Source organism: Peromyscus eremicus, chromosome 6 (assembly GCF_949786415.1).
Source record: "Peromyscus eremicus chromosome 6, PerEre_H2_v1, whole genome shotgun sequence".
Taxonomy (NCBI): domain Eukaryota; kingdom Metazoa; phylum Chordata; class Mammalia; order Rodentia; family Cricetidae; genus Peromyscus; species Peromyscus eremicus.
Window position 1 is genome coordinate 26,223,478 of NC_081421.1, and position 17,662 is coordinate 26,241,139.

The window sequence follows — 17,662 nt, forward strand, 5'->3', positions numbered from 1 at the left end:
CAAACAAACAAAAACAAACCCAAACCTACACAAACAAACAAAAAACCATGCCCTGGGTTGACACACCTCAGTTATCAAGAATAGTTAGCCAGAAGCAGAACTACAGAAGCCCACAAGCAAGGTTAGTCCATTTAGAGACTATCTCGGTGGACTATGGACTTTGATGGATCAGGTCTTTGCTTTGGTTTTAGTCGGTGATGCTGAGTTTTACAGCCTGAATGGTACTTCCATCATGGAGTGGCTTATGCTGAGGTCTGGGGACTTCTTTTTACAGTAGTGATTTATGCTTTCTTTTAAATTAGACAAAAGGGAAAAAACTGTCGATAAGAGCACAGACTGTATTCGGATGGAAAAAAATGAGGACATTTATGGTGGAACAGCTGAAATCTTTAGGCACCTGGCCTAAAGAAGGGAGTTTGATGTTCCTTCACAGGGCACGCAGAGCTCCGCCCAACCCCACCTCAGTTTTCACCTGGTCCCAAGATGGACCACCCTTCACCTGCAGGGCTTCCTCCCCCCCACTGTCCCTTACTCTCTAGGGTGCATTGCTGATCTCTCTTTAAGTAGCCAACACTCCTGCCTAAGCCTGACTCTGGGGGCTTCCTCTCTGGCTCAGAGGCGGGCCTTCCTCAGTAGCAACCACAACACTACCTACTATTCTGAACCAATTCTACACACCAAAGGAGAATTTTGTGCCAGTTATTAGGGTCAGGGAAAAAGATCTTTTTTTGGTGATGTTTCATATAACTCTGTATTAATTTTCCACAGGAAAAAGTGTCTCCTATTTTCAAGTTTGAAGTTTTAAACATTATCCTGCTTAGGAACTTCAGTACCTAATCTGAAATGGTTTTCTTTCACCTGGAGACATGTTACCTGCTGCCTCGATGAAGGGTGAGAATAAAAAGATAACACACAAAGGAAACAGCGGTGGTGGGAAAGATGGCTTTTATCCCATTCCTTCACAGTGGCTCAAGGTTCGGCACCCAGTACATGAGCTGAATGACTTCATTAGGGGATTCAAGGTCAAACAGAGCCCTTTAAATATTTTAAAACATTAAAAGATACTCAGCATATAACCTTTAGAGGCACAGCTCCCAGACCACTGCTGACATTTGCATGCTATGGGAAGAGCCTTCTTAGTGTCATGGTACAGTTCTACCGAGCATGGATTCACCAGAGTGAGTCCAGGACAAAACAGGCCCGCGAACCCCAGCTGCAGCAGCAGGTTCATTCACTCGTTCACTTGACATATTCTGAAGCTCGTATTTAGTTCACACGTCATGATTTAAGAAGTAGCAGCAGCCCAGTGTTGGTGTACACTTGTAATCTGAGTACTTGGGAGGTGTTTGCAGGAGAATGAGTTCAAGGCCATCCTCGGCTCCATAATGAATTAGAAGCCATCCTGAAGTACATGAGGTCTGGTCTTATAACCAAACCAAGCTAATCAACCAATAAAATAAATAAAAGGAGCCTCTTCCCCCACCCCAAAGAAAACAAAACAGAAAGCCGAGTCAAAACCAAAACCTGCAATGCACTTGGCCTCTGTCTTAGATGTGAAAGGAACATTCTCTGAGCTATTGATGGATTGAAGGGAATGCGAAGAGTTCAGTATTAATGTTTTCTTCAAACGTATTTTGTGGGGCCAACCCAGGAGAGAGGAAGGTCTGCGCGGGAGTTGGGGAAGTGACTTCACACTTTTGATAACAGAAAGTCCTGTTATCACTGCAAACATCCAGCTATTGAGTGAAAAAGCAGGAGAAGTCAAATCGCTCGCATGTCACGTCTTACTCTCCCCAAGCCAAACTTTCTCCGTCAATCTGGGTAGGTCACTGGGGAAAAGCCGCAGAGAAGGAAACGCTGGCTTCGGCGGCAGTGTGTTGCCCAATTAATGTTGGTCTGGGAGTCACCTGAAGCCTTCGAGCTACTGCACCCAGGGAGCAAGCTTGCTTTTCAATTCGGTCATTTCCATGGGGAATTGCGGCACGCGCAGGTCCTGGGTGTGGCGATGTCGAGATGGAGCTCACATCTCCAGGCTTTCCACCTTCTGGTCAATCTACCCAGCTGAGAGAACTACGGATGATACGGGCCTGCCTTCCTGCAACTCGGGAACCGCAAACGACCGCGACCCCGTGGCCACTGCCCGGTGCCAAAGCCAGGCTGCGAGCTCCGAGCGTGAGCGTGTGAGCTTCTCCCCAACCGGCTCTGAGCCGGGAGGCGGATCCCCTTCTCTGCGCACAAGTCCTTATATGCACCGGTTGCACCGGCCCGCCTTTACTCCAGCCCCACAAATAATTAATGGGGGACGGAGGACGCTGCTGTCTTTTCCCGCTGCCTCTCCTCACCACCCTTTTCACCATTAGAACATCTGAACCCAGTCAAGAAACCCCAAGATGCGATCGAAGGGCCATTTTGGTGCATTGCACAAATTGGACACATTAAAAAATAGCCTTCGGGTCCCTGCACAGTGAGGTTCAAGATCGGCTTTTCCGATTCAGCACTATTAACCCGCAAAAGCTGGGGCGGAAAGGGTGAGCGCCCCTCCCCCACCCTGGCTAGTGCAGAGGGACCCGGTCAGGAAGCGCGGCCTCTCCCCAGTCGGAGACCACGCCTCCCCCCCCCCCACTCCTCCCAGGAAGCGGTGATAGACAGTTCTGTGTGGTTCTCCACCCCCACCCCCCCAGCTGAGTGGAGGAGTTGATATGTCTCATTATAACAGCCAATGCAGCCGCCATCCACGCACAAGCAAAGAAGCATGTCCCATTTAAATACACCCACGCAGCCCCAGCGCCCTTAGCCGATCAGGGCGCGCAGCCCACACGCACCGCGGCTCCGGGCTTGGAGATCCGCGCAGGTCGGGCTCCGGGATCCCGCGGATCGACGCTCTCGGAAGATCGGGATCGGACTCTTGTGGGGCCCGGGTGGGCGGGGGAGGCTGGGCCCCGGGCCTCTCTAGCGGACAGCCGCATGAGGACGCGAGCGAAATAGACCAGGGTGGAATTGCCAAGGCAGACGCTTCGGGGTGGTTTGGTCCATTTCTCCCGCGAAGAGTCGACATGGCGAGCGACTCCCCAGCTCGCAGCCTGGATGAAATCGATCTCTCCGCCCTGAGGGTGAGCAGAACGTGTTTTTTTCCTTTCTTTCCAATGGTCTGGGGCTGGGCGAGGGAACGTCCCCTGGCTTCCTGTCCTGATTCCGGGGCAGCGGATGGGGTTCTAGGCTGAGCCTCTACCCCTACAGCAGGGGATGGGCTGCCCTTGTGCTCCTCGGCTCTTCCCGGGCTCCGCAAGGAAGCTAGCTGGTGGAGCTTATGTCAGTTTCGTCTGCGGTCGGTGTAAGAGAATTACATGAAAGGCGTGTGTGTGTGTGTGTGTGTGTGTGTGTGTGTGTGTGTGTGTGTGTGCATCCGAGCAACCGTCTCGTGCCAAGGCGCGAGACCCGACTGCTCCTGGATGCAAAAAGAATCTCCTCAAGAATAAAGGCACTGGCCCCTCAGGGTTGCCAGCTACCTGCAAGATGCCATCGTGAGCCTAGCTGTCCCCACCAGCCGACCCTGCCGCTCCAAGGGACAATAATTGCTGTTCCGGGCTGGTCTGGTAGATGGCAACTGGCTCGCCTCCCGGATTCTGCCTCCCGTGCGGGGCTCAGGCTCAGCGCTTCCCTAAACGCCAGTGTGCACTCACCTTTATCTGCGGTTTGAACTCAGCCCTGCCTATGCCTTTCTAACTCGGTGACTGTGACCTTTCAGTTTTATGGCTGAACTTCAGCAGGTGAAAGGGACGCTTTAGCTGCTTCTCCCCACCACACCGGAACTCCCTGGAGAGACTGTGTGTGCGTGTGCGTGGTGTGTGTGTGTGTGTGTGTGTGTGTGTGTGTGTGTGTCTCCCGGGTCTGTGACCAGTCCTTTGTAGAACACCTTCCCTTCCCCCAGCTTCGCTGCTTTGCCTTTACCTTCTGAAACACCTCAGACGTCGTTCCACTGTATTGAATAAGACTTTAGTGATCTAGAATCCATTTTGCTGTTGTTTGGAGATCATACTGCCAGGAATCCCACTGCAGCCTCGACGCTTCCCCACCCCCACCCCTAATCCCAGCACACTCCTTCGGGGAAGGGAGCCCAGCGTTCTTGCCATTTTAATTAGATGCTGCCTGCCAGGAAGGGGGTAAGGAGGAGTGGTGGCGGTGGCAGCAGCAGGGGTCTGAGGAAGATTGGACACCAATCTCAGTACGACTAGTTTCTTCCTCTCCCGAACTAAAAATAAAATAAAGAGCAAATGCATGTGCTTGACGCCCCGAGGGTAGGTAAGACTGAAGGCTGGTAGCTCACTGACTGCCAGGATGGGTGGAAGTTCAGTGGTCCTCCGGAACACACTGTTAGACTGATGCTCAGTCTTGGGGCCGTTTACCTGTGTCTCCTGCCCTTACCTCTTTCTCTACAGACATTTACAAATGCTACCTACCTGTCTGATCGAAGTGGTACTTTTTCTTCAGGCTCTGTGAGCCTCTGTTCCGCCCACACCTTGAATCCTTGGCCCTTTCCTTATCTTCTGGTCCAGAGAGACAAGGATTCAGAGAGGCAGTGCTCAGGTTGAGAAGTGACTGCCCTTTGAAACTGGCTGTGGTGATAGCGGGCAGCACAAGCTCATTCATGCATGATTACAGTAAACTGTCTGTTTCTCTAGAGCCGAAGGCCACATTCAGAACCAGTGGGCAGCCGAGTGTGGGGGTTGGGAGCAGAGTGGGTGCTTTGGGCAAGTAAGTGTATGTGTGGCTCCCTCTTTCCCACTGTGCTCTCTTTTACTCTCCTCTGGCTGGGAGTGCTGTGGGTGAGTTAATCAGGTGGACCAGTGGCCCAGACTTGGGGAAGAAGGAGTGGCTAAGAGGTAGGCCTGAACAATGAGCCAGGCTTGTGATTTAGCTGAGCCAGAATCATAGCATCATTCTCCCTGACGTGATTTTTAAGTTGGGGGTGGGGGGATTGGCTCCTGTGGGCAAGATTCTCTAAGATGCCAAGCACAGAAGCTGTCATCACACTCGGGGAGACCTGTGCCCTGCAATCTGTGTGTGGAGCAGGTATCTTTGCATGATTCCCTGGGATCGCTCTTTGTCACCCAGGAAGCTCAATGAACTCTCTGCCTGCACTGGGGTATGCAAAGAGCTAGGACTACAGCTCCTGGGGAGTCTGGGGAGCTGCTGGCTGGAAGACTTATGCAGATGGGCAGACACTTGTACTCAGCAGGCCTGGGAGCTTCAGTCAGTCTTGTGGTGGAGGAAGCCTGCAGATAGGTTTGTCTCCCAGGGCTAGTGGGTGGGCCACACACATCAGAGTGTAGATGGTGGCTGGCTCCCCAGATTTGGAGACGTTGATTCCTAAGCTTGCAGTAAAACCTGTAAGCAAGCACCTCCTGAGGAAAAGCCTGACCCCTGAAATGCAGGCAAGGTCGGTGAGTTAGCCTGCCAGCCCCTCCATGTTCCCGTGGCTCTTTAATGTATACAATCAATGCTCTTTGTAAACCCTGCGCTTGGGGGTTTAAAAGCACCTCCTGTCTAGAGAGGCCTTTCCCCTTCTGACTTTGGGGACTCATTGTTCTCAGCCAGTGATCCCAGACTGGGCCCCGTCTAAAATTCCCCCAAATAGGAACAATGCATAATTCAAACCAGAGCATCCAGTATCCCTATCACTTAACTCATGCAAGATTTGGGTGTTTGGGTTTTGTTGTTGTTGTTTGTTTTGTTTTGTGCCTGTGAAATGAAGTGGGATCTTTCATTAGAAAACAGATCATCAGAATTCAACTTATTGAGTCCTCATCTCAGAGTTCATGAAGCTCAGCTGAATCTTGGGTGCTGGGTAGGGATGGGTTCATAGATGAACACTGGAAAAGAACTGGCCATTCCTCTCATGTGTCATCCGGGAGACTGAAGCCCAGAGAGGGAAAGTCTGTTGTCCAAGGTCACACAGCCAAAGGGGAGATAAAGCAGCTAGAGGAGAGAGTCTATGGTTCCCGACTCCTCAGTCTTCTCTCTAAGAGACATCATCTGTAGCTGAAAAGGAAATCAGTGATATGTCTTCTGCTTGGGGGTCGGGGGAGGGGGAAGCCAAGATAAGTCATTGGACCAGGGTCAAGGAATTTTTTTTTTCATAAAAGTAAACAACCTGCTAGAAGCAGAGAACTTATCAATGCAAGTGAGCAGAGCTATTAGGCACCTTTGGAATTTATCCTGTCCCGCCTTCTTTCAGTCCCTTCTTTGCAGGCAAATGGCAATCTAAATCATGTAGCACAGACGGTTGCCCTGCACAGATAGCCTCTCAGTAACCCATCTCCATCTGAACATGTCCCAGGGGTCCGTGCAGACACGCACATCATTCAGATGCCTCTGTGTGTGAGGTTGCTGGCGTTCATGCATGCTTTGTACAATCACTGTAGATGCGGATATTACATACAGTATTATGGACATAAACTCTGTCTGTGTGGGTGTATGAAAATGTGTGTACATGCACACTGACTACTGCACACAATCCCCTATTCAGACCTGGGCTTGAGTCATGCCTGCTTGAGACATCCCTGGATTAGAAGATGAAATTATCCCCCATGATGCGCGACTGCGTGTGAGGGGAAGCTCAGCCAGAAAGCTTTTTGAAGATTATCATGTTTCTGAACTGGAGCACACTGGCTCTCCTCAGCTTGGCCCACGGTGTCAGACATTCAAGGTCAGGTGCTGACCCTGTACTTTCAGCTTGGAGCAGGACTCAGACACCCTTTTCTGTTCGAACAACATGAGATGACTCACACCCACCTTTCTCTACCCCCTTGCCTTTCCGGCTCAGCCATTCTCTGTCGTCTTCCTCTCCTTCTCCCCATATGTGTGTGCAGTGTAAGCATATGTAAGTTGGTACATGCATGTGCACAGGTGTCATGCATGTGGGTGTGTGCATGTGAATGTAGAGGCCACAGGTCAAGGTCGGGTGACATCCTCTAGTTTTCTGTACCTTTTCTTTTTTCGGTTAATTTTTTATGTACTCATGCATGCCAGTGCACCAAGTGCCTGCTGGGAGCCTGCAGAGGAGGCCAAAGGTGGATGTCTGATCCATAGAACTGGAGTTAGAGATGGTTGTGAGTTGCCATATGAGAATCACACCCAGGTCCTCCAAAGAGCTGTCATCTCCCATTCTACTCTCACTCAACCTGTAGCCTACTGATTGGGCAAGACTAGCTTGTCCCTAAGCCCCAGGAACCTTCCTATTCCCACCCTGCCTCCATATCCATCACTGCCACAGACAGGTTTTATTCTGTGTGTGGCTGCTGGGGATCCAAACTCAGGTCCTCATGCTTGTGTGGGAAGCACTTGACCAACTGAGTCGTCTCAGACCCTAACCATTTCTTCCTCCATCAAAACCCAAATTGAAAAATTGATCTCATTTGGAAAGCTTGCATGCATCTCTTGACTGCAGACTTCATACTTGTGTTACAAGGGATGTGAGGTTCTCTTTTTGCCTCCTCACAAGAGGTTTGTTAAGGGCCATAGAGTCATTTGAATTTAGATGCCTCATTAGTTAAATAAATGACTGGATGACTGGATGAATGAAGGGGTGAGTATATGAATGAATGCATGAGTGAATGAGGTGGAAAGGCCACAAGTGTCTGGATTCTCTGTGCACATCCTATAAGTTCTGTGATTTGGGGCATGCCACTTAAGCGTCAGGAGCACAAAGATGGAAGGACAGCTGTTTGTCGTCATCCCCCTGGGGTCTAAAGTCAAAGACTCTATGGCAGAGCATTTAAATCACAAGGAAGCAAACAAATGTGTCATTACATAGAACTTTATGGGAAACTCCAACTCACCAACATTTGATCCCAGTGACTGCGCCTGGTAGAAGATGCAGAAGGATGCTTTTTGTTTGTTTTTTGAGACGGGTTATTAAGATACAGCCAAGGATGGTGTGAAACTCACTCTGTAGCCTAGACTGGCCTTGAACTGTGAATACTTCTGCCTTACCTCCTGAGCGTTGGGATTACAGGCGTGTGCCCGCTGTGTTTGTTTTGAAGGCACATATTTTGAGTGTGTGTATGTGCATATGTGTCCATGCCTGTGGAGGCCAGAGGTTGATAACAGGTTTGTTCCTCAACTGTTCTTCATTGAAGATGCCTCTTTTCAATAGCATTGAAACAGACTAGCTTATGTGCTCACGTAGCCTTGTACACTTTTCTCGGGTCCTCAGTTGAGCTTGGTTCTAGGATAGACATCCATTCTAGAGAAGAAAGGACACCCAGAAGCTTTTTAAAGATTACTATGTTTCTAGACTAGTATCATTCATCAGCCTTATTCATGAAAGCACTTTCTCTTTCTTGTCTTTTTGTATGGATGACCCATTATTCAAATGCAAACACTATATCATGTCTTTTCATAGTTTTTCTTTTTCAGAGAGAATGGAATGGAGTGGACACTTAAAAGATGATACATTAATAGCCCTGTGCTTAAAACCTGGTCAGGTGTCTGTTAGGTCTTAAAGAATTCTTGACACATTATTAATTCATTGCCCCAGAGCACTTAATTAAGTTTGGTCTACAATAGGATTTTGGTAAAGTTGCGTGGACTGAGAAGGGTATCTTAGGTTGGCAGGGCACAGCAGTTTCCCTCTAGATGACTTTGTTGTTCCTCCCAGACTGTGAAATATACTTTCTTTGCAATGACATGGCCTCCTAATAAGATAGGATGTAGCAAGGGCTGGAGAGATGGCTCAGTGGTTATGAGCACTGGTTGCTCTTCCAGAGTATCTGGGTTCAATTCCGAGCACCCACACTGCAGCTCACAACTGTCTGTAACTCCAGTTCCAGGGAACCTGACACCCTCACACAGACATACATGCAGTCAAAACACCAATGAACATAAAAAAAGACAGGATGCAGCAATAGTTAGCAGAACATCAGTGAAATAAACGTAGCATTTTTAGTACTCATTATTAACCGAAGTAATCTTTAATACAAAGTCTAATACAAGTCTTGGTTTGCTGTTTGCATAATTGTCTACTTAGGAGGTCATGGGAAATTTCATTGATGAAAGCACTTCAGAAGCTGTTACTACATCAAGTATCCCCTCCCCCTATCTCTAAGGCTCCCTGAAAGCTCATCACTCTGAGTCTTGCTGGTTGGCCCTTTCTGCCTTCTGCTCCGAATGAATCCATACCCTCCCTGCTTTGACACCACTCCTCTTTCAGGGGGAGCAGTCTTCCTGGGCTGCTGCAATGGAATCCTGGCCGTCATGCCCAGCTGAGTGAGGCATTCTTTATGCTTCTGACAGAAGTTGGGATAACTGGAGTCTGAGAGATGCTTGAATTTCACATTGCTGCTTCTATCCTGGGGGGGAGGGTGTAGTTCTTTTAGAGGGAAATCTAAGCTAGTTTCTTAGCATTATGCTGAGAACTTCAAGAACATCTCCATGATATTTTTTAATTAAATGTTCTTCTGTGCATATAAATGTGAGGTTCCTATGGGGAAAGCTTGTGGACCTGTGGGATGGTTTCTCCCATTCTGATTGCTACCTTTAGAAAAAGATAATCCCCTCTACCTCTTCCTACTTGTCCAGCCTGAGCCCAGTTGTCCCAACATACCCTGAATCCTGAAAACATACTTTCCCTCCACTCCAAGCATCAATATTCTTTCTGAACATCTGTTGTTTGATCCGATTGTCTCCGTTCTTCTCTGTAGCTCGTGGAACGACTCTTCTCTGGGCAACACTCGTGACCAGACCCACCTCCTAGGTCTCCACCCCAGCCTTCCCCTGACCAGCCTCATCATGGCAGCCATGTCTGTCTTTTAAAGTACTGGTCACTTTTTTTTTTTTAATCAGGCCTTCCTTGACTGCCTAGCCTATGGACCAAAGTCCACACTTCAGCAAGGTCTAAACTAGTTGCCATTCAGCTGGTCTACCATCATGCTCTTTCATTACAATAACCAGCTTCCTACTGACACAAAGAACAATTCTTCCACCTGATGGATTCTCCTTAGGGCACATCCTACCTTGTTGACCTTCCTGGTACCTGCTTCCCCAATAACAAACATACATAGGCCACCATTTTTAAACAGTTGTCCTTGTTTTTTCTCAAGTACAAGTTCTCTCTGCCACTTACAGATCTGACCTCATGCTTCTCTCCTAATACTCAGGATGTGCCTTCCTAGATCACATCCACTAGACAACAAGCCTCCTGAAAGCAGAGTGCATGTTGTGTCTCCCAGGGAATTCTCTTCAGGGTTTTTCACACAATGAAAAAATAGACATCATATTGACAACTATACATGGGCAGTCCTTTTAGAGGGTCTGGAGGTGGGACTGCCTACAGAAGATACAGGAACTTCAGAAAAGCAGACCCATGCTGGCCAAGGCACAGTCTCAGGGAACGTGCGTTCAATTATGCTCTGTAGGTAGCATGACTTGAGGGAACACTTTTTATGGAGAGTACACCTCCAATGGATGCCTGGATGCCTGTTACACACAGTGCAATTTCAGAAACAGTAATCATGAGAAATACAATGCCAAATCCTGTGTAGAAGAGTCCTTGTTTCTAGAATTTTCTTATGGCAAAAATTGCTTCAATTTTCTTCATATTCTGTCTTGAGAGATTTCATATTCTGAGAGTTAGAATCTAAAGGCTGGTGTGTGTGTGTGCGCGTGCGTGCGTGCGTGCGTGCGTGCGTGCGTGTGTGTGTGTGTGTGTGCCCACATACTCACACCAAGGTGTTTTCGGTATTTTTTTTAATATCCTTGTGATGTTTAGGACAGCTTTTTATTGAAAAATAATAACAGGTAGGAAGGGTTATATTTCTGGGAATCCATTGGAAGATGACCTTAAATTTTTATTCTGACAGAGATAGCAATGGGTGGAAGGGGGTTTGGAGACGGTAGGAGGTCTGTGCACATTGGTTTTTGTCAACTTGACACAAATCTGGATATATCTGTGAGGAGGAAATCTTTGTTAAGAAAATGCTACTGTAAGATTGCCTGTAGGCAAGTCTGTAGGGCGTTTTCTGGATTTAAACTGATGTGAGAGGGTCCAGCTCCCTGGGGGCAGTGCCACACTTGGGCAGGTGGTGCTGGACCGCATAGGAAAGCAGGCTGAGCAAGCCTGGGGTGCAAGCCAGTATGCAGTGTTCGTCACGGCCTCCTTCTTCAGGCACTGCCTTGGCCTCTCTCAATGGACTCAGGATATACATGTCAGAGGAACCATTTCCTTCCCAAAGCTGCTTTTGGTCATGGTCTTCATCATAACAGTAGAACGAAAAGTAGCACAGACTCATGACGTCACGCTGGAGCATCCTTGTGATGTGGCAACACTTTCCCAGACAGAGTCATCTCAGTGGACAAGATAAAAGCAACAGTCTTTGAGGATGTAGTCTTGGAAGTAACACATCACAACTTCCTGCTTTCTTGTCTGTGATTCAGGTTAGCTCTAGTCAGTGGGGAAGGGCACTACATGGTGTCACGTTGCCAGAGCCAAGCATCACCAAGTGCCTACCACAGAGGTTTGCTCTGATGCATTATCTCTTCAGACTGTGAGAGCCATGTGCTGACTCAGGGGCAGATCTTTCCTATATATCTCTAAGTCACCCACCCTTTGAGTATTTAATGCAGGTTTTTATTGTCTTTAAAACAATTCTGACTATTTAGAATTATAAAAAAATTTGTGCACCCCACTGGATCTAGAGCTTTGCTTTTAAAGAGATCTTGCTGTATGCATTATTCCTGGTGTTTAAAACATTGCCTGACACACAGCACATGATAAATACTCAGCAAGTAAATATTAGTCCAATTCATGAAGTTAATTATTTTATGTATAAAGGATCATATTTATTCATGTTGCCTCACACATCCAAAAAAGTTGTGTGCCAGTTTCTGATAAAAGTAGACCACAGGCTAAAGCCACTGAATCATTCAACTAAGGAAGGATGAAATGAAAATTCACGGGTGATTGTGTTTGGATATCTAACTGTTGACACATCTGTCTATCAGTCTTTCTACCTAGTCTTAGTGATGCAACTTACCTCTTCTGTAAGTAGGCACTGGAGCTCAGAGAAGTCCCCTCTCTTGCAGGATGAAGCCCCAAAGCAGAGCTGGGGTCCGGTTCCTCCACATCACTCAACTGGTTTGCTAACACCCAGGCCATCTTAGAGAATCTGTTTTTCCTACAGTACAAAAATAAACTTGGCAAAGTGTGGCCACAAAAATGCCGGCAAAGTTGCTTTTATATAGAAATAAAACATTGTCACTTGTTAAGCGTTCAGATCTCTGTAACTGTGGGGCGGAGGAAAGCACAGCTGGGTTAATAGTATAGGTGAGTATCTCCCTATATGGTGGTGCAGGCTCACTGGCCAGGAGGCTGAGACAGAGTGATTGCAGGCTTGAGCCCAGTCCGGACACAGTCTTTACACCCTATCTTAAAACAAAAGAAGTTGGGCACCTGGGGCCCTGTAGCTCAGTGGTGGGGAGCTTGCTTAGTGTGAGCAAGGCTCTGGACCCTATCTCCCTCACTGCATAAGCAAGAAAGCAACTCATTAAATGAGTGAATGGCTAATATTTATGTGCCAAGAGAGTCTAACTTTAAGAGCTTGAAATATGTGTAAGGGCCAAGCCCATGTGTGATCAGGGTAGCCCAGGGATTCCAGTGTCCAAAAACACAGACTAAATGTGAGCAAAAACTGCTGGATTGTTAAAAATTTCTTTAACTGAATAAACAAAGCTTTCTCTTTATTTCATTATAAAAGCAACTCATGGCCATTACACAAAATTTTCTAACAATGAACAAGCAAAAAGAGGTTCCATATGGTTCTCATGATAACCACTGATATACTTTGATAGACGGATTAGTAACTTTTCTTATGTATAGCTAAATAAATAGCTTTAAAAGAATTAAGATTGTATTTCATATATTAGCTGCAATCTGTTACATAAACTTAACCATCATCAAGGCCTCATGGTACAGGCCTGTAATCTCAGCTGTGTGGAAGGCTGGGGCAACATGGTTACAAATTCAAAATCTGCCTGAGCTGCAAAGTGAGTTCAAGGCCAGTATGGGCAGCTTGAAGAGAGACTATGTTCCAAAATAAAAAAAAAAAAAGATGGCTGAGGATACAGTATGCTGGTAAGTGTGGGCAAGGCACTCAATTCCTTACCTGTAAAACAAGCAAGCAAGCAAGCAAGCAAGCAAACAAACTTAGTAATCAATCTTTCCCCATGCTATTGATGATTGTCTCTGAGGTGGCCTTTAAAAAAATCCTCTTTTCTTGTGGGGTTTGAATGAAAAAGGACTCCCCAGGCTCATAGGGAGCAGAACTATTAGGCGGTATGGCCTTGTTGGAGGAAGTGTGTCACTGGGGTGGGCTTTGGGGTTTCAAGTGCTCAAGCCAGGCCCTGTGGCTCTCTCTCTTCCTGCTATCTACTGACCCGTATGTAGAACTCTAAGGTCTTTCTCCAGCACCATGTCTGTTTGGGTTAGCCATACTTTCCACTGTGATGATAATGGACTGAGCCTCTGAACTTGTAAGCCAACCCTAATTAAATGTTTTCATTTATAAGAGTTGTCATGGTCATGGTGTCTCTTCACAACAATAGAAACCCTAAGACATTACTATAGGATATTTTAAAGTCACGTAAAATTGACAGAATTCTGGCTTATTAGTACTCGGAAAATAATTGGGCAGCTCCTCAAAATGTTAAATTTTAGAATTATGAGTTGACTCAGCAATCTACTTCTAGTATATACCCAAGTTAGAACATATATCCATACTGAAATGTGTATGGATCTTTAATGTAGCTCTAAGAAGGAAACCAATCTCTTATCAGTTAATGAATAAGTAATATGCAGTTTATCACATGTGCATAGATTTATTGTCAGCTTGACTCAACCTAGACCTAGAGTCATCAAGGAAGAGGGAACTTAAATGGAGGGATTTCTCAGATCAGATCGGCCTGTGAACATGCCTGTCTTGGTTGAAGATTAACGTGAGAGGGCCTACTCTGGGCCCTGTGTGCAGTACCATCCCTAGGCCATGGGTCTGGATTCTGTAAGAAAGCATGAGCCAGTGACTAGGCCAATACAGCATTCTCCATGGTTTCTGGCTGAGTTCCTGTCCCAGCATCCTTCGATAATAGACCATGACCTGGAACTATACGTTTATTAAACTAGGTTTTCCCCTAAGTTGCCTTTGACCGTGGAATATCACAGCAACAGAGAGCAAAGTAGAACACCATATGATGGAATAGCCTTTAGCAATAAAAGAAAGTGCTGATTTGTGCTGCCATATGGATGAGCATTAGCCTAGTAAGAGAAGCCACACCACCTGTTGTATGACTGCATTTCTGAGAAATTTCCAGACTAGGAAAATCCATGGAGAAATAAAGTGATTTAATGATTGCTGGAGCTGATGGTCTAAATGCTCTCATTCAACTTTGTAAATTCAGTAAAAGTCACTTGTCAACTTCAAGAGAGTGAATTTTATGCACTTTGAATTAATCTCAAAAATACTCTTAAGAAAGCACACACACAAAGTTGGTAAATATCTCTGCCTTTAGCATTCCTCATGATGAATCATGTTTCCACAGAGCTCCTTACCACTTCATCTTCCATATGATCTTGAAAAATCATATTATTTCATTTATAAAAATTTTAGTATTTATCTTAAAAATTCATATCTAGAATTGTTATCATGACTAAAACATTTAGTACTTAATAGACTTTTAGTCAATGTTTAATTTTCTAATCATGTTTTTAGAATATTTAGAATTTTACTACAAAGATGTGTCATAATATTTAATTCCTATTGATGAAGTTTGAGACCATATCAAGCTTTTTGACCCTTATAAATAGTATTTCAATAAGCATCTTTATAAATAAGGTTTTTTTTCGTACCTCTCCTTCCCTGTACTTTTTTGGAAGTGTAATTTAGAATAAAAGCAGGAAAGTTCTCAACATTGCTAAATTCCTTTCCAATTTCCTAGGATGTATGTGATATCATTTGCAAACAAATATGAAAAGCTTAGAAAAAGCAATTAATTTACCAAAGGAAAGGTACAGTGCTGCTAAATGGCTGAGCATATGGCTGACTAGTGTCCCCAAAGCCACTTCCCCATTGGGACCCACATCGCTGTCATTTTGTGGATGACCCTGGTCATAAGGTCAGAACTAGTAGAACTCAGCTTCAGTGTCGGGCACAAGTTCCGTCTTTGATGATCTTAGTAGTGCTGTTAGAAGTTATTTTCTGAGGATTTCTTCCTTATGATGATACTGTTGTCTTAACCAACAAACACCAACTTAGAATGCAAACTTAATCACACAGCTTATGTTCTTTTAGGATTGTCACCACTCTCCCTGTGCAACGCATAGAGATGTTCACGGCAAATCGGCCATTATTTTTGGAAAATCCTCAAGCAAGTTTGTTTTAGGTGACTTGTGGTGCCAGACTCAGAGTTTTGTCATTTTTAGGAATTGGGGAATGCTTCATCTGGGGTCAGGAATCGGGGAAAATGCTGCATCTGGGGTCAGGAATCGGGGAATGCTGCATCTGGGGTCAGGCATCCAGGAAAATGCTGCATCTGGGGTCAGGAGTTGGGGAATACTGCATCTGGGGTTAGGAATCGGGGAACGCTGCATCTGGGGGTTTGACTTAAGATCACATATGATCCAGAAGCCAGTAGAGAGGACTTTATCTCCCAGAGAGTTACTTAAAATCTTGGTTATAACATGCTTTTCATAAGAATTTAAATATTTCAGGATTACAGTAGAGGGTTTAGAGTATAGTTTAGTTTAAGTGGAGAATTTGTCATAGGTAAGGCCCTGGATTTGATTATCAGCTCTGCAAGAAAAAAATATATATATTACAAGGAGAAAAGTAGAAGATGGAGGGGAGAGAGAGAGAGAGAGAGAGAGAGAGAGAGAGAGAGAGAGAGAGAGCGAGCGAGCTTGCATTCTGGAGTACACCCTGATACTCTGCCTGGTTTATAAGTAAGAAACTATTAAAAATGAAACAATTCTATGGCTGTCAGTCATGTGGGGCCAACTGCTTTGATTTACTAGATTTTATGAGCCAACCCTCACCCTAAAATGCCTACAAATTATTTATGCCCAGGGTAATATGCAGAGCTTCACATGGACGTGGTTTCATCATTTTTACCTCTAGGTATTTTTGAGCGGCCTGTAATCAAGTTATAGCAGGGAAGTGGGTGGAATAGGTTGTAAGCAGTAATTGCAAACTATATTTAAACAATAATAATAATATTTAGTATTTGTGGGGTACTTTATATCTTCAAAGTAGTCGCAAACATTATCCAATTAAACACCCTCTCTGATTATAATCTGGATAGAAAATGTAGTTCAATCCAGAACAGAGCCATGAGAAATGTACACATTTGGAAGTTGGTGCTGACTGTTCTTTGGAAACCAATGCAACGCTAGGCAGTTAGAGAGTGGGGTGTTTGGGGATGCTAGGTTAAGCCTGTTGGTGGCGTTGGCACATACCTGCACTTCATTGATGCCCTTGCTTGACCCAGCTGGTTGGAGTGATCTGCTCATGTCATGTCTGCTCATGTCATGTCAACTGTGACTCTGGTCCTCAGAGATCTGAAACACAAACAACACTAATTTAAAGCTGAGTTCCTATATTCTAGTGTGTGCCCTGGCCTAAGATCAAGTTGCTGTAGTGAGTTAAATGGAGTAGAGAAAGGCACAGAGGCATGACTGTGCCCTGTGGCTTCCTAATTTCTATTGAGGGTAATAGACTAGTCGGCACAGTCAGATACATCATAAAGAAATGCATTGAAGAAATGAAACATCTCTAACGTCTCCAGTTTGACTGTGTTAAATACTTCTCACTGCTTAGGACACAGGTCTGAGCATTGTCTCCTTATGGGTATAACTTCATGCTTGCTGAATTTGACAGTAATCAGAACAAGGACCCGTGCAGTTTACCCAGCAGGGAGCAGGGAACTCAGCAGTGTGGATTCTCAATAGATGGTATCCTGTGCGTTATGATTTCCCCTTATCCCCCTCTTTTACATGTAGTGCATGTGGGTATATCATGTGTGTAGATCTGTGTGAGGGGGTATGTGTGCATGTATGTGGAGGGGATCTCCCCACTGTAAATTTAGTGCAGGGTTTCTCACTGAAACTGAAGCTCACACATCCAGCTAAATGGGCTGATGAGTGAGTGACACTAGGTGCCCACCTGTCCCACCTCCTTCCACAGTTCTGGCGATACAAATGCCTGCTACCAGGCCTAACTTATTACTGGGGTCTTGGGAGCCAAACCCAGGTGCTCATGCTTGCAGAGCAAGCACCTGACTGACTGAGCCATCGCCCTGGTAATGTTATTTTGTTCAGTAAGTGTATTCAAGACGCAGAAAATCCCTAGCCTCTCACGGTTAAAAAGATGTAACCTTCTGGTGTCAGTCTCTTCATGGAAATAAGGATTTAATGTAAAGCCCCAGTAGGTGTTGACATTTGCCTGAAAGGCAAAGAAAAAATTTAAAAAAAAATTTCCTGGGCCAGCAATATAGCTCAGGGAATAAAGACATTTGTTGCTAAGCTGACCTGAGTTCAATCCTGGAGCCAGCATGGTGGAAAGAGAGAATTAACTCTTAAAAGTTGTACTCCAACCTCTGTATCCACATGTACATGTTC

The 17,662-nt window shown here is 45.7% G+C and overlaps 1 protein-coding gene across 1 annotated transcript in view; it reads left to right on the plus strand.

Annotated features, from left to right (window-relative positions):
- Positions 1 to 2,714: 2,714 nt before the first annotated feature.
- The window catches only part of Tnik (TRAF2 and NCK interacting kinase), a 414,277-nt gene continuing 399,329 nt past the window's right edge, over positions 2,715 to 17,662 (plus strand). The window contains exon 1 of the mRNA XM_059265292.1: positions 2,715 to 3,110. Within this exon, the coding sequence (XP_059121275.1) occupies positions 3,054 to 3,110 (57 nt within the window). The 5' untranslated portion in view covers positions 2,715 to 3,053. The remainder of the gene's footprint in view (positions 3,111 to 17,662) is intronic.